Here is a 25,306-nt window from a genome sequence, read left to right as displayed (position 1 = left end):
GTAAAAGATTATTAGATGAGTTGAAAATATACCCGGATATATAAACATATTTATGAGCTTTATACTTTACATTTAGTCGTCAATCAGTTGGTAATAAAAAGCAATAAATACCTGAAACTGAATTTATTTTACTGCTCATTTAATTTTTAAACTCAATCAATGAGTCCTCGTTCAATCAAACTATATGTTGATTAATTATATTTTTTGACTCTAACTTTTACTCCATCTCGTCACTTTCGACCCTCCGTACGTTTCAACGCATTCTGAGACTTTAACCAACGAGTTTTTGTCACTTCCTCCTCCTCAGGGCGTCTTTAGGTCCTCCTCCTCCTCCTCCTCAGCTTGTGTTTTTAGTCTTCCTAACCTTCCTGTTTCCTTTAACCGTCTGACGTCTTGCTGCTCTTCCTCTCCTCTCAGGGTCAGTATTGACCCGGCCAAACGGCAGACGGCCAAAACAGGGCCCGCCGTCCCCTCGACCCAGGGAGGAAAGAGCCTTAGTAAGTCCTCTGCCCTGCAGTCTCCTCTCAGCCTGTCCTTCCTTCTCATCAGCCTCCTCCCATGTTTTCTTTCTTCCTCATGTCCATATACATTTTAATATTCTTTCCCTCTTGCTCTTTTTTTTTTTCTTGTCACGTGTCCATTGAGGACATTTTTTCAGATTCCCAATTTTTTTTCTTTTCAGATTCAGGAGCAGAAGATATAGAGAGTTGTAGGAAGATGAAGATCTAGAGTAAGGGGCTGTTCCGATCCCTCAATCTCTTCCTCTCGAGATAAAGTCGTGCGTTATGTGGAGGCACCCCCCCCCCCCTCCCCTCTGACTGACCTGCTGTCCGTCCTGTCTGTTCACTTGTCCTGTTGTTGTCGGTGGAGCTTCGAGTCACTTCCTCCTCCGCCCTCGTCCTGTTTGTTCTCTGTCCGTCCTCCAGGCTGCAGTGCATGCTGGGAGCCTGATAACAATAAGCCCATCCTGTGAGAGCAGCAGTGACGTTTCTGCGTATTTTACTTTCTACAAATCTAATCTCTTGTGATATTACTCGGATGTTTTCCTTGTGACTGTTTACAGTTAAAGTTAATAGTGCTGCTGACTTTATTATATTCTGTCAACCTTATGGATTCAATCCTCAGTTTGTCATATTTTGATAATTATGACGAGAAAAAAACACAGAGATGCAAGTTGTCTAATTGAGCTAATAAAATACAAATCAAAGTACTTTATCAGGTTAATGTATAAAAAATATAAATATTCAATAGCAGCACAAAGACAAGAATAACTATCTTTAATTCAACGGGAAGCAAATAACAATATGAGGTACATGGAACTAGAATAAAAGTAGTGTGCGTGTGCGTGTGCATCCTCTAATGGTGCCTTACACTGGAGCTTTCAACCGCATCTCATGGTCTTCCTTCAGTCGGTGGAGCTCCTCAGATGCCTGTGAAACGAGAGTTTATTCCACTTTAATGCATTAAATGCACTTAAACCTCCAGAAGAAGGGAACAAAAGAATCTCTCTTTAGACTTAATATTTAATAAACTCGATTAAATAAAGTCGATGTCGTCTTTCTGCTGTTTCGGGTCCGAACAGCTGTTCACCAGATGATTTCTGTGTTTCGAAGTTTCTTCTTTCGTTCTTCTGTAAACTGTTGGTTTCAGTTTGAGAGCATTCATCTCTGTTTTTATGATTTTATTCATGCTCGAGTCTTCACTGGAAGTCAAGCATCTTCCATTTCTTTGTTTTCTGGTGGCGGCTCTCGTTTGTTTCACTCCTTCTGATTTACTCGTCACATTTTCTCTTTTGTTGATATTGAAACTATCTCTCGTGCACAATCCACATCTTTTTCTTTTCTTCTTTTTTGCTTCCCCGTCTGATATCTTCTCGTGCTCCTCAGAGTCTCAACCGAGTTTGAGAGAAACGGGAGACTTGAGGGCTCAAGGTGAGGTTACCTGTACCCCCCCCCCCCCCCCTAATGTGTTGTTGCTCCTTTAAACGTTGGTCTCGTCTGCTCGTCTCCCGCCTCATAGGAAGCCCTCTCCGCTTTGTTTCTCTCGTCTGAAAAGCGGCACGTTGCATTTGTGTCTTTTGTTTGCATGGCGCTGAGCCTGCTGCTCTGTTAGCATGTTTGTGTTCTTGTCAACCTGAGGAATTCTCCCAACGCCGCCCGTAAACAAAGAACAGCATGGATGTTTACATTACATTTACAGTCACACAGCTTTTCTGGAAAATGAAGACGGATATTTAGAAACACTTAATCTTCAAAGACGCAGTATTACAAACACAGGTTTAGATTATTGGTCTCATTACGTTCTAAACCTCTAAAATGAATGGAAACCAAACTGACCTTTTCCATCAGCTTGGACCTTGAGTTTGTCTTTTTACCGGCTCAGTGTCTCGTTGGACTTGAGCTCTTCTCATAGGTGCTTGCGTGAACTTGAGTTTGATATTTACAAAATGCAGACATGATATTTTGAAATACCTTCACAAAAACAACTCCGTAAAAGCGAAGGCTGAGCTTTGTGACTTGAATGTAATGATGATGGTGTTTGTGAAGCTTAAACCTGTGAGTGGAAACCACCACAAGCACAATCATGTTTAAAGGGTTAGTTTTGGATTTTCTGGGAAATTTGCTTTCATGCCGAGAGTTGGATGAGAAACGCAGCACAGAAATTGTCCACTTAAACCTAAACATGACATTTTTACACATGTACATTGGTAGCTGTATGTTTATTAGCCTGGAAGAGAGCCATGCTAGCTGTTTCGAGTCTGCTAGCATGAGGTGACTACAAAGTGACTCAAAACGACAAGAGACACGGAATGACGAGGTAGAGACGGGGAATGACTAGAGAGGGAGAGAGACAGCCCATGATGGGATCAATATTCTGATCAAACTCTCTGCGAGAAAACAAATACAACCCTCAGAGTTCAAACTACTCCTTTAAATTTGGTGAGCTGCTATGACTGATACACGCGTATGTGTATTTAATCTACCAAAGACAAAAACATATGTATGTTGTGAAACAGTCAAAGCAGCTTGTGATTAAAACCATTGAATCAAATCTAAACACTAAAAAACCTTTCCTGTGTTTTCGTTGACAGTCGCCATGTACCTGGGGATCAAAAAGGGGAAAATAAAGACGGTAAACCCCGCTCCCTCAGATTCACTTGGAGTATGAGGACCACCAGCTCCATGGAGCCCTGTGATATCATGCGGGAGATTCGCACGGTGCTCGATGCCAACAACTGCGACTACGAACAGCAGGAGAGTTTCCTGCTTCTTTGCGTCCACGGGGACGGGCGAGCCGAGAACCTGGTCCAGTGGGAGATGGAGGTTTGTAAGCTGCCCCGTCTGTCCCTCAACGGCGTCAGGTTCAAACGGATATCCGGATCATCCATCGCTTTCAAAAACATTGCTTCCAAAGTCTCCAACGAGTTAAAGCTATAAACAAAAAGGGTTTGAAAGTATACATCTATATATATATCGAAGTATTTAAGCTGTACAATCATCCAAGTAGCAGTTTCCAAATGTCTCTTTTTTTTTAAACAAAATACAGAGTATGTATTGAATATTATAATGTATAGATTAAGGCTTTTGGCAATAATCAGTGAATTACCTACTAATATCTCTGTTCAGACAATGAGTTGAATATGATTTGTCATGCTGTGAATGTGGACAAAAAAATGAAACATTTCTAGTCTTATTTATTTCATCTTTTTTGTTTTTCCTTCTGGAGAAAGATGCACGTTGCGTTTTTGTTTTCAGTGTAAATATTGTATCTTTACTTTCAACATGGCTTTACTGCAATACTCATTTGGGGTTTTTTTTTCTTTTGTATTTTGTTTAAAAAGATGAGTTCGTGTCAATGCTCACATGGTTTAAGGGTCACTCATGTCTCAATTAAAGTGTCTGTCAACTTCAATGGCTCGCGCTGCTTATTTGTGCTTTTCATTCCAGGATTTAAATGTTTGAAACATGTTTAACGGAAGAAATGTGGAAGGTTTTAGATAAATAAGTGTACATTATAGAAAGACCTGTTTTAGTAAATGTGGTACCTTACATTTTGGAAAAGTACTTTGGTGTATTCGTTTAAGGTTTAATAGAAATTTGTCTGTTAAGTTAGGTTGAAAAGAATAGACTTCTAGGAAACTGATGTCTTCAATCTAGTTATTCTGGTTTCAGAGCAGTGTGTAGACTTGATCTATTTCTTACTCTCGCAGAGATCCTTTTGGTGTGACTGATTATAAAAGCAAAGCAGACTCAGATCACTAGTTTGGTACTCGTCAGACTGCAGGTGCTGTAGCACCTTTGGCCTCCTGGACACAGACCTAAAACGGTACATTTATCATCTGAATGTTATGATTGAAGGTTCTTTATCAAGGAAAAAGTTTTAAACTACCATGCTGCATTCAGGGACAGATGTTTGTAGGTTCCAGCTGTGAAACCTGGAGACAAATGGCTTTCAGTTTAAATCAGAGTAGTTTTAGGTCTTCTACAGATTGAAACCTTTGGTTTAAAACTGGAGTTTGTTATAATCTACATCATGAAAGTCAGAACATTAAACACTGAGGAGATTCATGATGATATTACACATAAGAACTCAAAGTTGAAACAGAACATTTTTTTATTTTATTTCCATCCTCACAGGAACCTTTTCACCTTAAATACACAAATCAAACTGATACAGTGTGTTTCAGGGACAGAGTCAAACAGTCACTCAAATATGGGGGGTTCAAGAGGTTACTGGTGTCGGGATGGTTTTACTTCTGGGCGGGCATGATGTCATCGATGGACTCGCCCTTCTCCAGCTTCTTCTCCATCTCCACCAGCAGCTTGACTCCATCCACCACCATCTGCACCAGCTCCACCTCAGAGAAGCCCAGTCTGTCAGCATTGGAGATGTCAAACACTCCGCCCACAGCGGCCGTGTCGACTCCACCTGATGGTGACGAGACAGAAGGTTTAGTGTCATCTTGATTAACATAAAGACATTTAACAGTTTTAAAATACATTCATACAAATATTACTACAGAATAAAGAGAAATATGAGGGGGGGTACAAACCAGTTCCACGTTTCTGGAGCCTCAGCTTCTTGAGAACATCCTCAAACATGGCATTTTTGCTCATGTTGGGTAGCTTCACGTGCACACCTGCACGCAGGCCAGTGCCCAGGTTAGATGGGCAGGTGAGGACGTAGCCCAGGTGCTCGTTCCACATGAAAGCATGGTTGCTCTCCTTGAACAGGGTCTCAATCTAAGCACAATAAGACAGGATAAGGTCTTTGTACAGCTCCTTTAAACCAAACACCTTAAGAGTGGCTCATGTTAACGGAACCGTCACATTTCCTGCTGACCTTGGTGAGTCCGGTACAGAAGCGGTTGAACACTTCCTTCATGTTGCCGCCTTTCTGCATAGAGATCACACGCAGGTGGTCCTCCTCATTCACCCACACCAGGAATGTCTTGTTATCGTTGTGCCTTTAGACAAAAATAATTATATTCTTTAGTTTCTTTGCAAATTAAATCTCCCAAAAGAAGCCACACGGTTGTGTGACGATAAAGTCTCACCAGATGCCCCTGGCGTCGGGCCAGTCGCGGCCCATCCCTGAGGCCAGCAGCAGAGGAGACACGGGCTTGTCAAACAGGAAGTGGTCGTCGATGAGCTGCTGCTGCTCGGCATCAGTCATGTTCTTCAGGGCGTAGTATTTTCCATTCAGGTCTCCGGTCAGGGAGGCCAGAGCTGCAGGGAGGGAAAGATCAGTTTGAAGATCCAACATTCAAACAGAAATATGTACAATACATAAATTCAAATCTGTTCTCATTCCTCGTACTGCCACTAGAGGGCGCCCACAGCTACACAAAGGAGACCGAGCAGCATCATGCTGAGCATCACTGTTCAGACCACAGCCCTCTACACAAAGTAATCAGCACATCTACCATCTGTATGCAGAGCACTTAGTACAGATTGCTTCTGTCCATGCTGAGTCACTGACAGACTGCCAGGTACCCTCTGTCAGCAGTAACGGGTTCTAAGTCCTCTTTACCTTCGATGGAGAGCTGCTCCACAGCACGCCTCTCTCCTCGGCTGCAGTGAGGCGGCAGACAGAAGCCGCGGACGCTGCGACCTGTTCGGACTCGGGAGCTCAGGACGTAGTCTGGGTCGAGGTCGTCGCCACCCTGAGGGGGAGGACACGTGTTAGTTTCTCTGTTCAGAAACACAGTCAGCCATGTTAACTGAACAGAGGGCTGCGCTACCTTCAGGTTGGCAGGGTTGATGTCAGTCTTGTGCTTGTCTGAAGGTTTGTATCCTCCATGTCGGTCCTCGATCACGGGGTCCAGCAGCTCCTTGAAGACCTCATAAGTCTCCTCGTCTCCTGCGACGCAGCCCACGGTCATGATGAAGGGGTGGCCTGCACACAAAGGCAACAGGGTCACAGAAGACAGACGGACAGACTGACTTCACATCCTCACTAACTCAATGTGCTGCGTGTCATCACATCTCAGGATGGAGCTGCATTACTGTACCAGGATTGTCAACCCCTGTCTGAATGACACCATCTATGGTGAAGCCGTTGGGTGTAGCCAGCTCTCTCAGCCTCTTGTACATGTCCAGGGTTAAAAACGTGGCCATGTGGTTGTTGTGCTGACTGAGATCTGGGAAGTCTTCCTCAGCTGACAGCTTCTTCAGCGTCATCATGGCCATACTCTCAGAACTAAACAGAAGCACATTCTGCAGGGTGAGCCTGGTCCCTGCTGCAGTGCAGGGACCAGGTCACCTGAACACTGACTGGTTTAAACACCGTTGGGTTGACAGATTAATCTATACTGGGCCGTGTGCGCGTTATAAAACCGTGAAAGCAGCAGTGGATTATCCGCTGCCTCCCTGCATAAATTATGCAACACTGCTAATCTTTAACATTTGCTATAAAGCTTTGTAATATGCTGTGATAATGGAAATCTATTTAGAGGAGGCTGACAGGGTTTCTAACTGACTCAGCTCTCAATAAGTCTCTTAACGTTAGAGAGTTTATCCCCTACACAAGGTCGCAGTGCACAAAGCTCTCAGGGACAAAGCGCACAGCGCCGCTGCGGCCATTAGACGCGCTCGACCGCGCAGAACAGATGGCGGTTTCGCCGAAAAGCCGCTTTTGTTTTTTACCTGGGTTATCTATCCCAGTCTGAATGATATCATCCAGAGTAAATCCACTGGGTGTCTGTTTGCTCCTCAGCCGCTCGTACATAGCAGGAGTCAGGATCTTGGCCATATGATTGTTGTGTTTGCTGAGGTCCGGGTACTCCTGATCGGAGGCGTACTTCATCTTCTCCTGGTTGTGCGTGTTACCGAACGGCATGGCTGATCCCTGGGCGGAGGATGGAGGGAGACACGGTGAACAGCGAGAAACAGTCAAACATCGAGTCCGCTGCAGATTATTATGGAGGTTACGTTTAGCTCGTGACGATGAAACGTCCTGCAGTGAACACGGTGTCCCGATTGCGGTTAAACAGGTGCAGAAATATGCAGCAGATACATTTTAGGGGAAATCGTATGCATAGTTCTATTTTAGATTATACCATGAACATAAAAGCCAACAGATAACGTTAATCTTTTTAGCGAGAATCGGACAGATTCATAAGGCCATGAAACCGAACATACATCATTTAATCGAGCAAACTCAAAGATTCTTCGCCAGTGTGATGGAATTTGTCGTTAAATTAAATATTATTCATACCTGTTGTCGTATTTGAGGATTATTGCTACCTGGTGTTGAGACGAATATCCCGATTGTTCAGACCGAGGAGCTCACTAAGCAGCAGCGTTCAGCAGATCGCCGGTCAGGTTTAAGACTTGAGATCGTAATTTATAGGCGACCGTCTCTCCTCCCATTGGTCAGAATCTGTAGTCAATTAATTTAATTGGACGCGCTCTGTGTGAAGCGGGGACTCCGTCTGCATACACAGATTACACAACTAATTCAATAAATGCAATAAATATAAATTTGCAAATGACATAAAATCCTATGATCCAATCCAACAGTTTATTTTACAAGATCGATAACCTGTTTTACCAACATAACGTTAAATTAATTGGAACTGAGGGAAAGTTGCGTTCAAGTGACGTAATTTATATGTACATTTATGAAACAAGTTTTCATACTTTTAGTATACTTTTCTGCAAATATTTCTGTACTTTTACTGAAATAAAATTATAATTGCTAGACTTTTAATTTTACATTTTGGTATTTGTTTTTTGTACGAAAGATACTGATCTAAATACATCTTCCACCGCTGTTGTGCTCATGAGAAAAGTGTGTTATTTCTTTCTTGTGTTCTTTCTAGAACTCAAACATGGTGTCATATTAGTTTACAAAAGGCTCCATTAGGAGGAAAGCTTTCTCATATTTTGGGGAGATTATGTGCGTACGTGACCATAAAGTAATGCACTGTCTGGAGGTGAAACGCAGATTTACAAATCATCCGTACTGCCTCTTTGAATCCACTTTGTTAGCGAAGGGAGTTTACTAGTTCATGGAGTACTTCCGCTTCCGGTCGTGTCTCCTCGACTTCCTCTGAAAACAACACCACGTGTGTGAGGAGAATGAATGGGTAGTGTCAGCGCTGTACACGTTCAACGACATTAAGAGCACAGTTTACCGTTTAGTGTCCAACGGCTGTGTTCTTTTGAAACCCAGACGTCACGAGACGGTAGGTTGACAGTCCGCCAACGGTTGTTTTACTTGCCGAGCGTTGGTTACCTAGTTAAAGGTTATGGCAGCTAACGTTAGCATGCTAGCTAGTTAGCAAGTTAAAACCAGCGTCCAACGTTTTAAACACAAAGCGCAGCAACGTTAGCACTCGTTTGTTGTAGTTGTGCTTACAGACATTTATGCACTGTGACTTTTCTGTAGGTTTGAGGTCAGAAAGTGTAGAAACAATGTTTTTGGGATAACCTCATCGTCTCTAACTTAGCTAACGTAGAGTCAGTTGGGATAACCTCATCGTATCTAAGTTAGTGTCCGTTGGGATAACCTCATCGTCTCTAAGTTAGCTAACGTAGTGTCAGTTGGGATAACCTCATCGTCTCTAAGTTAGCTAACGTAGTGTCAGTTGGGATAACCTCATCGGCTCTAAGTTAGCTAACGTAGTGTCAGTTGGGATAACCTCATCGTCTCTAACTTAGTGTCAGTTGGGATAACCTCATCGTCTCTAAGTTAGCTAACGTAGTGTCAGTTGGGATAACCTCATCGTCTCTAAGTTAGTGTCAGTTGGGATAACCTCATCGTCTCTAAGTTAGCTAACGTAGTGTCAGTTGGGATAACCTCATCGGCTCTAAATTAGTGTCAGTTGAGATAACCTCATCGTCTCTAAGTTAGCTAACGTAGTGTCAGTTGGGATAACCTCATTGTCTCTAAGTTAGCTAACGTAGTGTCAGTTGGGATAACCTCATCGTCTCTAAGTTAGCTAACGTAGTGTCAGTTGGGATAACCTCATCGTCTCTAAGTTAGCTAACGTAGTGTCAGTTGGGATAACCTCATCGTCTCTAAGTTAGCTAACGTAGTGTCAGTTGGGATAACCTCATCGTCTCTAAGTTAGCTAACGTAGTGTCAGTTGGGATAACCTTATTGCTGCTAATTTAGCTAACATTACTTAAAAGCCCATTAAATGTGTTGTTTAACTTTAGTTTAATTTAAACCTAACTAACTTGAATTGACAAATTTCCCCTTGGGGATGAATAAAGTATATTTAAATTATTGTATTCTAACTACAATGAGTTAACAAAGTAACTTTAAATTAATTAATTTAATTAATTAACTTAAACCCAGTAAACAGACTTCAACACAAACCCAGATTGTTTCCCCCAAAGAAACAACATAAAGATAACAATAGTCATTGATTAGTCCAACTCACATATTCTCAATGTTGTCCGACATGTTTGTCTCTCGCTGTCTCTCTCTGAAGTGAACTGTTAGTTTAACTCCAGCAGTTGGTAGAATAAAACGACAGTTATTCTTCAGTTTGTGCGCGTGGTAGTTAGGCTAGAGTTCAGGGTACGTTCAAGATTAAGTAACACAGCTAACTGAAAAATACGTTTAGTAGAATATATATATAACCGTTTCATTCTACCAACTATATATATATATATATATATATATATATATATATATATATATATATATAAAAAATAAAACCACACATCTGTGTTTAGGGGAAACGGAAAACAAATATGTTAACAAAATGCAGTGATGCTGATTTTTACTGTTTATTTTCATACAATAAACTACTGTAGTAAACATCCTCCAACACCAACCTGTGTACACTCCTGAACGCAACATATATGCTATGATTGAGATGCTAAAAACTCATTAGAAAGTAAGAAAGAAGTCAAAACCATTAAAAGTACAGTATTAAAAAACATCGACAAATCCCGGCTTCATGAGGAACAAATGTCTACTTGTATAGAACGTGTGGTATTAAATATTATTTAATAAAAAAGCCATGAATATGAGAACATTTGGGACATGACAGTTGGACTTGACGAAGTACTGTTATGTGACGCCAATGCTGAAGTGCCTTAAAACGGCATTCGTTCTAATGGCCATCAGGGGCGACTGCTCCGTGTGTGTGTGTGTGTGTGTGTGTGTGTGTGTGTGTGTGTGTGTGTGTGTGTGTGTGTGTGTGTGTGTGTGTGTGTGTGTGTGTGTGTGTGTGTGTGTGTGTGTGTGTGTGTGTGTGTGTGTGTGTGTGTGTGTGTATACGTGTATACACGTGTGTGTGTGTGTATACGTGTATACACGTGTGTGTGTGTGTATACGTGTATACACGTGTGTGTGTGTGTATACGTGTATACACGTGTGTGTGTGTGTACACGTATACACGTGTGTGTGTGTGTACACGTATACACGTGTGTGTGTGTGTACACGTATACACGTGTGTGTGTGTGTATACGTGTATACACGTGTGCATACACGTGTGTGTGTGTATACGTGTATACACATGTGTGCATACACGTGTGTGTGTGTATACGTGTATACACATGTGTGCATACACGTGTGTGTGTGTATACGTGTATACACATGTGTGCATACACGTGTGTGTGTGTATACGTGTATACACATGTGTGCATACACGTGTGTGTGTATACACGTGTGTGCATACACGTGTGTGTGTATACACGTGTGTGCATACACGTGTGTGTGTATACACGTGTGTGTGTATACACGTGTGTGCATACACGTGTGTGTGTATACACGTGTGTGTGTATACACGTGTGTGCATACACGTGTGTGTGTATACACGTGTGTGCATACACGTGTGTGTGTATACACGTGTGTGTGCATACACGTGTGTGTGTATACACATGTGTGTGTATACACGTGTGTGTGTGTATACACGTGTGTGTACACACGTGTGTGTACACACGTGTGTATGTGTATATATACGTATATACATGTGTATGTGTATATATACGTATATACATGTGTATGTGTATATATACGTATATACATGTGTATGTGTATATATACGTATATACATGTGTATGTGTATATATACGTATATACATGTGTATGTGTATATATACGTATATACATATGTATGTATACATATGTATATGTGTATATATACGTATATGTGTATATATACGTATGTACATATGTATGTATACATATGTATATGTGTATATATACGTATGTATATATACGTATATATATGTATACATATGTATATGTGTATATATACGTATGTATATATACGTATATATATGTATACATATGTATATGTGTATATATACGTATGTATATATACGTATGTATATACATGTGTATATATATGTGTATATATATATGTATACATATGTATATGTGTATATATATATATATATATATATTATTAAAAAATGACTCTACTTCTCTCTTTATTTATTACCTCAGTAAACATTGTAAACATGAGTTTATGTCTCAATCTCTAGTTTCAAGTCTTCTTCAATACAGCATGATGTTCATTTAGTTTATTATGGTCTTATTTTGAATAGAAACAAAAAAGGTTGGAGGAAACTCTGGTTTCTTGGAGACGGTTATCTCAGCTTGAGACTCAAGGCTACATTAGCCGCAACTAGCATACTCCTTTGTTCATGTCATTTGGGATGGCTGGTAACTTGTGAGCATCTGTGGCAGAAGTAGGATTGCAGAGTTGGTTGTCCAAAAAAATTGAAGTTTAAAACCCAAAGGTGAACATGACGGAGGATATTTTAAATTTTACGCACAAGTTATTGCTGTTAATCTCCTCCCTCCTTGTTGCAGACTGACTGTGCTCACCATGAGTTTTGTGGAGTACTCGGACCTCATTCAGGACGGTGACGTCGCCATCGTCTACCTGGGCCATGAATCCATGATGCAGGTCAAGGTGCAGCAGGGCGCCCAAACGCAGACACGCTATGGAGTCATTCGCCACTCCTCAGACCTGATCGGTCAACGCTACGGGTCGAAGGTAACCTGCAGCAAAGGCGGGTGGGTCTACGTGCTTCACCCGACGCCGGAGCTGTGGACCGTCACCCTGCCCCACCGCACACAGATCCTCTACACCACCGACATCGCCACCATCACCATGATGCTGGAGCTGAAGCCGGGCTCCGTCGTCTGCGAGTCAGGTGAGGGTCACTTCAGATTCACGACAAATGTGTCGGTCGAGGATTAAGTCGATGAAAAGCATCACATAGTTAGTAGAAAGATAGTCCACTGCAAATGGCAGGAATGTTTGGTTTAAGAGAGCAATACATTTCATGAGCGTCGACAGGATAGCAAATAGAAACAAACATATCTCTGCATATTTTTGGGGGGAATGGAAATGGCAAAACTAAAGAAATTTGCATTAAAAATAATATAAATTGTTTTTTAAAAATCCTCTTGGATAAGCTGGAAAATGCACCTTCTGTAATAGGATGCATTGATGGAGAGTAAAGTAGCCAACAGTATATAAAGGAGTTACAATAAAACACACATTGATCAACACAAAAACATCAGATATTGCATTTACTTTTGTACTTCTACTTCATTTTGCTGATAATTCTTTCATAAGAAAGGTTTTCAATACAGGTTAAGTCATAGTGGAGTATTTTCAGTGTTATATTAGTGCTTTTGCTTAGGTAGAGCATCTGAATCCTCCCTCCACTGGTTCAAGTAGGGGGATGGGATATGTTGCTTTATTGCAGCCTAGCTTTTCTTATATAACCTTTTCCACTGCAGCTTTCAGAAGCGCCTGATTTAAATCGTCCCGTTCACACCTTTTTGAGTCGCATGTTTTGTTCCACAGAGCCTCAGCTGGTGATATTGAACATCATGTGATAGCTCGCAGATGTGCCTGAGACAATTATGTAATTCAGTGTTTGTTGACAATGTCACGTCTTGTCTCTCGCCTTCAGCTCCATTGGTTTAATTGCAGTCACTCAGAGTGTGTCGGTGTGTTTTCGGGCTAGCTTTAGCTGCATTTTCTTCCAGGGCAGGGATGGGGGATGGGCGAGGATGTTAAAATGTGTGTGGTGGTGCAGTGCTCCATCATGGTTTACTGCTGCAAGCCCTGCGAATGTCACTTTTGTTGATTGTGTGTGTGGAAATCGTGTGTGTGTGATTGGAAGGGTCTCCTGGGTGATGCATGAGCTCAGTAGGAAATTGGTTTAGTCAGCAAGAAGGCTGCACTATCTGCAGTGGCATCACATTACTCCGGCCTTTTCTTTCATGCATATTTAACACTTGCACATGCATTAGATTAAACCCATCACTGGAAGTCTTATCTCGTTTTTATTCAGAGGATTAATGGTTTGAATATCGGATGGTTTATTAAATTAAATTTTATTAGCTGCACATAACAACACTTGAGTTTCGTTATGCGTCGTTGAGGCGCTAATCAGCGTTTAGTTCGTCACAGTGGTGACTCGTAATGTCAGAGCCCGACAGTCTTTAACCAGTACATGCTGGATGAACATGCAGCGATTAGAGGCGACGGTTCTGTTGGCTGTTCTCACTCGCTGAAGGAGCAGCCGGTCATGTAGAGGAGTCACCATGACGCAGTGTTTACTGTATGTTTGATTTTTTTTTCATTCAGTATACTCAGCAGATGCTCACTGGATGCTCAAGGGCTTTGGAGTCATAGTATTGAGGTTGCACAAATATGACAAGTTCAACCGTCCCAGGGGGCTCACAGCTGGTACATGAACAAAGAGACCAAAGTCTAAGTCCAGGTGGTCGTGCTTCTGCCTTATATTTACACTTATAAGATTTGAAACTAGCGATAATAGTGTTGTGTATAATCTTTAGAAGGGATGCACCGATTATAAAGTACGGTATTATAAAGTACTCGTATCGGTACTGTGTATCGGCAAGTACTCAAGTGTAAATATTTTTACTTGGTCTGAAAATAACTTATCGGTGCATCCCTAATTTTAAGGTACAGACCCATCGTTTAACACGCACAGTTTTATTTAATATAAAGTGTCCGATAAATCCGGCTCCATTTATGTGAATATCAACCTGAAAGATTATTAAAATGTTGGACTTTTTGGACTGAGAAATTGTTATCTCCGCCAGGGGATGATGCAATCGTGCGTCCATGAGTGAGAGTGAGTGAGTGAGTGCGCCTCTTTGTCTGTCCACAGCTAGTCTCGCATTCTGCTGCAGCAAACTGTATGATGTTTTGGGGCCAAGTTATGCTATAAAAAATAAATAAAACGAACCTTTTGTTGCAGCCAATATATTTGGGCCAGTATTTAGATCAAATGTCTCTTCCACTGAAGATTATAATGGAGACATGTTTTTATTTTATCTAGTTTCATCTCTTGGCGGTCACATTTCTTTACAGAAGTGTTTCAATCTTGACATGAATTAAATTATTTGACACTCACTGGATTTGTGTGATTATTCGTGCTTAGCAAATGGCATCTTTATTACAGATGTGTATTATTTAATTTGTCCGACATTAGTGTGTTACTGAAGTCTACAGAGACAGACGTGGGTCAACGATTGGAGGACTTTACTCTCTTACTTTCTCGTTTTTCCCCTCAAGGGAAATTTAGTTTTTTTTTGACATGTGGCCGAGTTTTTGGCTTCTCATCCAGGAAACCACCCTGATAGAATCAGCTTTATTGGCCGTGTACACGTACGCATACAAGGAGTTTGACTCCGGTTTTCACGTGCTCTCAACGTACATTTGTAGAATATGCAAATAAACAAGAAAAATAAAAACAAGGACATTAAAGACAAGAGTAGAACAGAGGTAAGCATGAACATTTAACTACTATGTATAATATAAATGTACATATATGAACACAGAACAACGATGGAGTTGAGATGTTGGTGCAGAATGGGGCAGCGCTCTCATTAAAGGGCAGTTCGTCATCACTTGTGTGATCGTCTGCTCTTCACACCTACAGACGAACTGAAGTGGAAGCACAGACGGTCTTTGTGTGAAGCTGCTGGTTAATGTGGCCGCCAAGTCCTTGAGCTGACACGCGTAGAAGAGGTCAAACTAAGTTGCATTTCCTCTGTGAAACCCTGAAGTACTCGTTGATACCACTTCCTTTATTTCATGAACCGATGCAGATGCAGCACAACACCAAATACGGGAATACTTGTACCAATACAATGCAAATTCTTTAGCCATGCTACCGACTCTCTGCCGATGAATAAAAACACCAATTTCACAACAAAGGTAGACATTTGTGCTCTATACTCGCATTTTAATTTAGTATTTACGAATTCCAACAGTTATTTTGACAATTGATTAATCATTTTAACCATTTAAAACAACCACTCAGTTGTTAAGATTTGCTGGTTTTCGTTTTGTAAATTGAATATCTTTTTGGTTTCTGAATATTGATCAGACAGAATAAGACATCAAACCGTGTTCGGAAGTCTCACCATTTTATAGACTAAACTATGAATTAAATAATCGATAGTAATTGACATATTATCTGTCATGTAAATCACCTCATACTCACCGTCTAAATCAGGGGTCCCCAACCTTTTTGAACCCGAGAGCTACTTCAAGGGTACTGAGCAGTACGAAGGGCTACTTGTTTGATACAAACTTCCTGAATAACAAAGTTGCACAGATCACCTTTTAATAATTATAATATATGTGAAGAGACTGATCACATGTCAATGTTAATTATTCCTCACAATAATTATTCACAATGATTGTGTATGTTGTTCAAAATCGCACCTGTTGTATTTTTGTAAAAAGTATCTCTTCTAAATTGTTTTAGGTAATCATGAATCATTAACTGTCATATCTTCACATCATGTCTCGTTTGTACTAACCACGTCCGGTGCCAACGGGAAGCGCCCGCCATTCGGAACCTGAAAACCTAGTGCGGTGCGACGGCCTCTTCCTTTTAAAATCGACATGAATGCAAGCGTTTTTGATTAAAAAAGAACAAACTACAATTTTTAGACTGAGCTCCATGGGGACCTCGTGCTATTTTTAGAACATGCCTTGCGGGCGACTCGCCTGGTCCCCACGGGCGACCAGGTGCCCGCGGGGACCATGTTGGCTACCTCTGGTCTAAATCAATATACCAGAGAACTATGGTAGTTTATGTGGCATTCAGTTATAGGAAAACTGAATAGCATATCACAAATACATACATATTTGGTCTCATCCAAACATTTTATGTTCCAAAAATGTAATACATTGAAAAGAGGGATTTAAAAAACAATCTAAATCTTTGTAGGCGCCGTCATCCAACTCTCAGATTACACAGAAATCTGCCGGCTGCAGAGAGATGTTGCCGAGTAAACGACAAACAGTGGGAATGAAAACGTCCTTGAATCCAAATACGACAACACAGCTGGTTCCACACCAGCAAAACAGTAGTTTCAATTTCAGGACTTTTGTATTGGATTGTACACGGTTTATATTTTGACAGTCACTGCATGTATATCAGCATAAAACCAGTGAGGACAACCAGCACAGTTGGATTAAAAAAAACCTCTCTCTCGGTCTCTTCCCCCCCCCCCCGTGGTTATGTAACAGACAGCTGTTTTTGTCTGCGTGTTTAAATCTGCATATTCTCATTCCTTCAGTTCAGAACACCCTCCACAGTTTCCTGCTTGTATCCGGCTCAGCACTGAGAGGTTTTCAGCGAGTCTGAGTGCTGCTGTGGGGTAAACATAGCCCTCTTTGTCGCCACACCAACAAAGGCGGCGGCGGTGATGTAATATCGGGAGAAGAAGAAGGGGGGGGGGGGGGGGTCTGCTAGCTTCTAGCTGTGCTCTCGATGCTTCACCCCCCCCCGCCCGCCCGTCTCGTCCTTAACAGCAAGTCACATGACTGGTGCTATTCTACTTCTTGTGAAATGACACATCACTCTGACAAACCAGAGCTCTGCACACTCAGAGATGTAGCGTCCTCTCATCAGTGGAGAGGACCAGAGTGTGTCTGTGAGATGCAGCAGAGATAGATGGATGTATACCTTTTGTAAAGACCAACGTTTGAGGTTTTAATTAGATAACACGCCTTCAATTCCACTCTGGAGGAGAGTCCAATCCTTTTTCTGTAAACACATTTTCCCAAAGACAGTTTTGACATCTTCAAATCCAAAACCCAAAGATATTTAATTCACCAACATCGAAGACTAAGAAGTGCAGAAAATATTCATATTTCAAAGACTGGAACCAGATAACGATGAATCGATGATAATAAATAGTTTCAGATACATTTTCTATGGTAGGCTAATAATTACAGTGGATACCGTTTCATTTAAAAACAAATGCACACTTTAAATAATTATAATACATCATACACACTGCTAAACCCACTGAGAATTGGTGCCCAACTCTCCAGGTCTACACAGCTTGTTGTCCTCTTGTGTCCCATTATTTTTTTCTTCAATTGTTTGAATCAAAGAGTTCTCTGTCGTAGGCACCGGCAGCGGCTCGCTCTCTCACGCCATCCTGCGCTCCATCGCCCCGTCGGGTCACCTGCACACGGTGGAGTTCCATCAGCAGCGGGCGGAGAAGGCGGCGGAGGAGTTCAAGGAGCACCGCGTGGATCGCCTGGTCACCGTCAGGAACCAGGACGTGTGCAAGGACGGTTTCGGGGTGACCGGGGTGGCGGACGCCGTCTTCCTGGACATCCCCAGCCCCTGGGAGGCCGTGGGACACGCCAAGGCCGCCATGAAGAGACAAGGTAGGACTCTCTAACTCAGGGGTGCCCACACTTTTTCGGCTTGCGAGCTACGTTTAAAATGACGAAGTCAAAATGATCTACCTACATTATGGCACAATACAATTCTGTACATTTTTGGTCGTTACCTTGCTCTGATGACTTGCACTGAATGGGATTGGCCAGAGTTTCAGTAGCTGCTGGTAGCCCGGCTCAAGCAGACTTCAAATGTTCATCAGTCATGGTGGAACGGTGTTTGGACTTAATGTTCTTCATGTGGGAAAAGGCTGACTCACACGAGTAGAGTCGAATAATGCAGTCAAGAAGGTATCACATGTCCTCATGTTTGGGGACTTTTCCCTCTGTGAGGAAACTCCTCACAGGAAACTTCCTGACTGGACTTCAGCTGAATGTCAGCTTGCAGTGTCAACATCTCATCCTCCACTCGAGACGAGTTCAGGTGAAACAGCATTGGCATTTTTGATGCGAGTGAATCAACCTCAATATCTTCCCGAAATGTGCAGCACATAAGTGTAGCAACTGGCTACAGTCTGTTTATTATGCATACATGAGTGTGAGTAACGCACTCACCGCGGTCATAAATTAGATATATGGCGGTGGTGGCGGCGGCAGTGGAGGAGGGGGTGCTCAGAGAGGAGTGTGTGTATTTGTGTGCATGCAAAATGAGCAGGGGAGGAAGGATGGATGGGGGTGGGGGGGGCACAGATGGGGGTGGGGGGGGCACAGATGGCTGTGGCCTGAGGCATTCGAGGTACTGCAGCTAAACATGGAGACTGCATGCTATCTAAACGTGCATGCGTCCTAAACGCTGGTCGATTAATCAGCAACTATTTTGATAATTGATTGAAGTACATTTTCAAGCAAAAAATCCCAAACATTTGCTGCTTTCAGCTCCTTAAATGTGAGTATTTACTGCTTCACTTTGTCTTTTTGTGATTGTGAACTCAATATCTTGGTCATTTGGACTGATGGTTGGACAAAACCGTGTGTGTGTGAGAGTGAGAGAAACACTCACCATCCCCTGATGTTGACTTTTCTGTCCCCCCCCCCCCCCCCCCCCACTGCACTCAAACAGCGTCCATCGATCCGAGCCGACACAGCCCTCATTAACTCTTCGAACTGTTTGTTACTGTTTGTTCTCGGCCACAGAGTGAACTCACGTTGGGGGTTTCTGTGACGACCAGAGGAAGCAGCAAGTCTGGGCAGGTTGTCTGTTCACTGAAGTAACGTTTCATGTGACACCGGAAGAACACGGAGTGGTTTCATGTTACATACTCAAGTATTTGTGATTAAAGTCACACTGGTGGAACAGGGAGTGTAATCTGAAAGCTAATCTCATTTGTCTCACTGATCGTGGAAACGCTTCATTTTATGACATTGATGAAGAAAACTGTTTTAGACGCAGATCTGTGTCGCACACAATCTGCTGAAAACGGTCGACATTGATACGAGGGGTGTCTCAATGTCGACCTTGACGGACGTATTTAAAGATGAAATATTAATATCATGTAAATGTTCCAGCGCCTCTTAAATCATTCGACAGCTGTGGTTACAGAATCTCTCTCTACCGCCCTGAACTCGGATTTTGAATCTAATTCATTTTCTAAAAAACGCACAAAGTTAAAGATAAATTTTGACTGATAGGATTAGTTGTGTTTTCTGATATCTATCGTGAATTATTTTGGCTACAATCCTGATATCGAGACGGCTCTAATTGATGGCGCTACGTTGTATTTTCTGACAGAAGGAAAATGTTTCATATCTCAATGATTAGAAAAGGCATTATCGTACGCTGCCACCAAATCTATTTATCCAATGAACTGACAACAAAGTGAGTGACTCGACAGTTACGACGCACAGGATCAGTGGTTTATGAGTACTTATTATTGTTATTATTATTATTATTATTATGAGTACATGTTTATGTTCCCACGGCACATTAATGCAGCGTGATTTTAAAAAGTAAGCCCCAATATGAAGAGGAATGCTGCTCTCCCTCCTCCGTGAATCCCTTTTATGGCGCCACTGCTACATATTCCTTTCATGAGCGGTTGACACACACACACACACACACACACACACACACACACACACACACAGATAAATAGAGTGCAGCCATTGTAGAAGCAGTCCCATGACCATACAGGGTTATGCTGCAGAGAGAGCTGGTGACTGAGGCTGCACAAGGAAAGGCTTTATTTACTTCCCACTGCTCACACGCGGTGTTTTCTCCAGAGAGCTGGGATCAACCACTGCCCCCCCCCCCCCCCCCCCAATAAAAGTGTGACTAGAAAGTCACCTGTGAAAGTGCTGAGGGGTTTTTGTGCACCTGACTCAATAAGATAAAATAGAACTTTATTAATCCCTTTATCTTTATAAATATTTTTATCTTTATTCTTGTGCAACAGCACTCAAAGCTCACCTATTTAAATATAAGAGGTGATAAACACTAGTGCCTAATAGAAAGTAATACTGAGCATGAAATTGATAAAGTAGTAGACAGTTAGATGAATGAAAATAATATTTCACATGATATTGAAATGTAATATTGCACGATGTTGGATCATACGTTCTGTAGCTGTGGAAGCTAGCCACAGATTGAGCAGACGGGTTGTTTGCAGAGTGGAAACGACAGGAGGCACGACGCATCACCCGCAGCCCAAATTCATCACCTTGTTGACTGACTCCAGATCTGTTCTCTGGCTCAAGAAAGACAAAACTGAACCGTTGCTGAGAGCTGCTTCACTGCAGCGGACAGAATGTGATTCTCCTCCTGACGAGCCTCCCTCCCTGCTCGTTTCAGGACTCTGATTATGCAACAGTAACGCAAACATGTCCCGTGAACTCAAACACTCATCGACCCGATGATGAACCCAAGTGTCACGCATGTGTAGCTATCAGTGGTGGACGTGCGGTGGACACTCGAGGCTATTAATAATGCCTTGAGACGCCTTTGTGTAATCATCAACCCGACCCCTCCCCGTGCGTTGGTCCTGGTTGCTATAGGAGTTGTGTTTATTGCGGTCTCGAGGGAGAACACTGGTCCTGTTGGCTAAAGGAACGCCTGCTATCTGAAACAGCCCCAAGTTTACCAGACGGGCCGGCCTCTTCAACAAGCCTGCCCTCTGCAGACTCGCCCTCTAGTTCAGTCTGTAACTGGGTTTGATGAAGGTCGACGTGCCGGTTTGTCTCTCTGCAGATTATTCCCTTCTGAAGTGTAAAGTCAGATTAAATGAGCAGATTGCAGCACAGCTGTCACCCTCTGACGCTCAATAGGTGAAAAAACAAATCAAGTTGTGTAACAGAATTTGAACAGGAGCCGATGTCTTAATGGAGTTTAGTGTTGTGTGTAAAATTCACAAGTGCTGCAAGGGCTGTGCTCGCTGACAGAAATCCTTCGCCGAGAAACACTCGTAAGATTTTTAACGACTATTCTGTAAAACCGAGTTCCTCCTCAAAGAATCAAACAAACACTTTATATCTTGTTTACTCGATTTGTTAAAAATCTAGTCGTCTGAAGAAATCATAGTCGAGACCAAAGTGACTGCTTAGTCGTCTATATTATGCCCCTATTTGCTCAAAGGTCTTTGTAATCTGTACAGCGCACAACCAGCAGACATGCAATAGATAAACAATACTTTAATAATACAAACGTATGAAATGACCGTGATGAATTATCCGCTGAATCCGCTGAAATGAGTTTCAGCTCATTGTTAATCAGTCCGGCTGCAACGTTGCTGTTCTGTTTCACTCCCACTGCTCTCGTAGCTTTGCCACGATACTCTACCTGCTAGCAGCAGACGCGCTCAGTTAGCGACTAGCTGGTGAACAAAGCAAAGCATTCAGCAGCTAAAGAGACACACGTTTCCCTCAGACGGTGGTGGAGACCAAAAACAGAGCAAAAACGAGACAGAATGTTGGACGTAAGTCCGTCAGGTGACACAAACATGACTCTTTATGAATGATGATGTTTCTGTGTAGCTGCAGGATGATTGCATCATCATGAAGGCGCTGCTAATTCAAATGCTACAATTTCATGACATCCAACACTTGAGTAACGTCTGTAAAATCCACCAAGAAGAGACGACATCAACTCCCCTCTTGGGAGAGATGTTGAGTAGAACACATACAGAAACTCTGTTTCGTTAACCCCTCCCCTCCCCAGATGTTCTGGTCAGAGTCACATTCTTCAGGTCAGCCAGTGAGAGTTTCCTCGGCTCGGTGCTCCGACCTCCCGCCGCGAATCACCGCCGGGTTTCATTTAGAGACGAGAGGCCGCTGCCCAGAGGTGATCTGTGTTCATTGGAGCGCCGGGTCATCCCCTGATGATCCACAAACCTCGGCCCGGAGCCCAAGGAAGGAAAACAATCTGCTTTAAAAGAGGCTTTTGGGTGTAAGGAAAACAGATTATTAATAGTAGTAGTATCACAGGTTTCCCCAGAGGAGACTAAATGTCTCCCGAGTCCCGTAGTCAGTTCATAAATCTGGCTTTGATTTACTTTCGTCCATGGCTGTTTGTTTTTAAGCGTCATTCTTACAAAGATAACACTGGAAACACCGTCGACTCTGCTTTTTTGAGATAATGCTTTTGAGGGTTTGATTTTGTCCCAAAGTGTCAGAATAATCATGCAAGGATGATAAATAATCTTTTTGAGTATTTGTATTCACAAACCTTCAGTTTGTCCTCTCAAACAGCCCCTGATGGAGGACGAGGTGAAGATGGTTCTGGGTTAAGTGGATCTGCAGCGATCTTGACAACAGGCTGCCGGTGCTATATATGTTCCTAATGATGGTTCAGGTCGTGCCGGTGTTTGTGGAAGACCAAACATGATCGCCTCTGGTTGGTGTATATTTTCACAGCAGAAGATTTTAAAGTAAATCTGGCGGGTTAGCATGTTTATCCTCAACGTGCTGGAGCAGTCGTCTCCTTCAGGCAGCAGCAGTGTTTCTGGTATTGTCCCAGACGTCTCACATCAACGCAGAGTAACTTCCACCCTGAAGAAAGCTGACAAAGATAAATGAGGTCAGAGACCCAAAAGACACTGCAGATGTTCAAACTCACCCGAGATTGCCAAATAGTTAATGGACCCGATGTTCCGTTAACTTGTTTGCTGTTAGGAAGGCTCACCAGTGCTGTATGCTAACAATAATCAAGCTGCTGCTGTTTAGACACATTCATATTTAACAATATGTTGGGGTGGTGTTTGATTGCTTATTGTTATAGTTTGTTTAATGGAGTGAAAATTGTTCCACGATAACTTTGCTCTGCAGATTATTCTACAAGCGAAACATCGGCTAGCGTGTTAGCATATTGTTAGCATTAGCTGAAATGGGAATTGAAAAGTGACCGTTTAAGTGTGTATACATTTAGAGTATTTTAATGTGTACTAATATTAGTATAGCATCCAATTGTTCTGAGACATTTCACTCAAACACAAATGTGAACCTCGCGGTGGTAACGGAGAAACTGAAGATCACCAAAGTCTCCGTGATTCAACCTGAGAATGAAGCTCAAGTCGGACACGATATCGGATGTATCAACGATAAGGATCGCCCGCGAATGCAACGTCGGGCTCGTTAATCGAGCAACCGGAGAAAATGGCGGCGGCTAAAGAGAAAATGCATGAGCTGAAGCGCAAGCGGCCGTTTCAATGATCCTGGAAACGGGAGTTATGTGTGGTGGAGTTAGAGGATGTGGGCCAAACTCCAGATTCATATCTATTAAAGTCAAGATGACAATCAACGTGAGTCTTTAGTATTTGATGATCGCTAATAAGTAAAACAATGTATCGGTGCAATGAACTGTGCATGGGCACTATGGATGTTACAATCACTGGATCAGTCAAACTCTGACTCGCTCAAGAGGGGACTAAAGGGTGCATGATTCAACCTCTGAGTACCATGAATATCTGTACAAAACGTCATGGCAATCCCTTTAGTAGTTCACATATTTCAGCATGGACCAAAGTGGTGGAAAGACCGACCGCAGTGTTGCTCACAATGAGCCTGAAAGAACAGCTGGCGCTCTGAAGAAGGTGAAGACATATTTGTAACCGACTGGTCTTGGTCATATTTTGGGGAGCCCGATGTCGACCGTTAAACTGTCCTCTCTCTCTCTCTCTCCAGGAGGTCGGGTGTCTTCGTTCTCCCCGTGTATCGAGCAGGTCCAGAGGACGTGCGAGGCGTTGGCGGATCAGGGTTTCGAGGAGATCAGCACCCTGGAGGTCCTGCTGAGAGTCCACGACGTGCGAACCCTCTACCTGCCGATGCCCGACTTCGGCCCCGACCCCTCTGCTCAGACTCGGCCCGACGCCGCCGAGAGAAAGCCTCCGTCCTCCGTCCCCTTGAAGACCACGACCCTGCCCAGAGAAACGCAAGGCCACACGGGGTACCTCACCTTCGCCACCAAGCCAAGAACCTAAAGAGGTTTCTCCTCATGTTCTAGCTCCAGTAAAGTGGGACGTGGTTATCAGTTCTCTGCCTCGCTCCGCTGTAGTTTCCATCTCCATTAATCAGACTGTGATAATCCGGCGGGGGCACCAGGCTCCTCCAGGTTGGCACTGCAGCACCGAGAGCATTGACAGTTTTGTGTTGCGTCGTTTTATCCTCCTGTCACTCAGCACCGGTTTGTTGCTTGCATCAAGCACGAGTGAATTTAATTTGAGAAGCCTTTACTCTACTTTATGTCTCCCCTTTTATAAAAATCTATTTTTAATCAATTATTTGTTTGGGGAAGAAAGTGTTTTCATTTTTATCCTCTTTCTTTGCACTTTTGTATTCAAGTAAATACAATAAATGTGTGAAAAGGTTCATGTTTGTTATTATTCTGTTGCACCACAAGAAGAGAAATAAAGTAACTCAAAGGTTTAATCCCTTCACCGGCTGATATCACATGTGCTTAAGTGCCCTTGAGCAAGACATCGATCACCCAGCAGGCCGAACAATAAGAGTTTGCGAGCTTTTAACATGAATCTTTCTCTATGGACACAAAACGAGCCCGTTTCTGGAGTTGATGGTTTTAAATTTGTTCAATATTTGAGTTGGATGTTCAGGTCGACGCCTCTCTTTGTGCTAAGCCAGCGGTTCCCAAACTTTTTAGGCCGCGCACCCCCTTCTACATCCCGACTGGGTTCGCGCCGACTG

General features: G+C 42.7%; 3 protein-coding genes across 21 annotated transcripts in view; 2 read left to right on the top strand and 1 right to left on the bottom strand.

The window, feature by feature from the left end:
• Positions 1-3,912, top strand: part of mark3a (MAP/microtubule affinity-regulating kinase 3a) — a 32,931-nt gene extending 29,019 nt beyond the window's left edge. For 5 of the 18 annotated variants that reach the window (XM_079286786.1, XM_079286801.1, XM_079286797.1 and 2 more), the window contains 2 exons: positions 1,887-1,931; positions 3,092-3,912. In XM_079286786.1, the coding sequence (XP_079142912.1) occupies positions 1,887-1,931; positions 3,092-3,437 (391 nt within the window). In that variant the 3' untranslated portion in view covers positions 3,438-3,912. Of the gene's footprint in view, positions 1-417; positions 498-682; positions 731-1,886; positions 1,932-3,091 lie in introns of those variants that run through there. The other 13 variants (XM_079286793.1, XM_079286792.1, XM_079286798.1 and 10 more) reach the window with 5 other exon arrangements.
• A 684-nt stretch (positions 3,913-4,596) lies between these two features.
• Positions 4,597-7,820, bottom strand: ckba (creatine kinase, brain a). Of its 2 annotated transcripts, XM_079287122.1 has the most exons (8): positions 7,720-7,820; positions 7,149-7,350; positions 6,245-6,399; positions 6,034-6,166; positions 5,558-5,729; positions 5,344-5,467; positions 5,054-5,243; positions 4,597-4,929 (listed from the first exon to the last, which is right to left on the bottom strand). In XM_079287122.1, the coding sequence occupies exons 2-8, from the start codon at positions 7,339-7,341 to the stop codon at positions 4,751-4,753; spliced, it is 1,146 nt and encodes a 381-aa protein (XP_079143248.1). In that variant the 5' UTR covers positions 7,342-7,350; positions 7,720-7,820; the 3' UTR covers positions 4,597-4,750. The 2 variants fall into 2 exon arrangements, with proteins under 2 accessions (XP_079143248.1, XP_079143247.1); XM_079287121.1 differs by having other exon boundaries at positions 6,034-6,399.
• Positions 7,821-8,561: 741 nt separating this feature from the next.
• trmt61a (tRNA methyltransferase 61A) lies at positions 8,562-24,914 on the top strand. The gene is made up of 4 exons (XM_079287123.1): positions 8,562-8,692; positions 12,286-12,632; positions 17,900-18,166; positions 24,290-24,914. Exons 2-4 carry the CDS (start codon positions 12,302-12,304, stop codon positions 24,583-24,585), a joined length of 894 nt encoding a protein of 297 aa, XP_079143249.1. The 5' UTR covers positions 8,562-8,692; positions 12,286-12,301; the 3' UTR covers positions 24,586-24,914.
• The last annotated feature ends 392 nt before the right edge of the window (positions 24,915-25,306 follow it).

Source organism: Melanostigma gelatinosum, assembly GCF_949748355.1.
Source record: "Melanostigma gelatinosum genome assembly, chromosome: 16".
Lineage (NCBI taxonomy): Eukaryota > Metazoa > Chordata > Actinopteri > Perciformes > Zoarcidae > Melanostigma > Melanostigma gelatinosum.
This window is presented reverse-complemented; position numbering and strand designations above follow the sequence as displayed.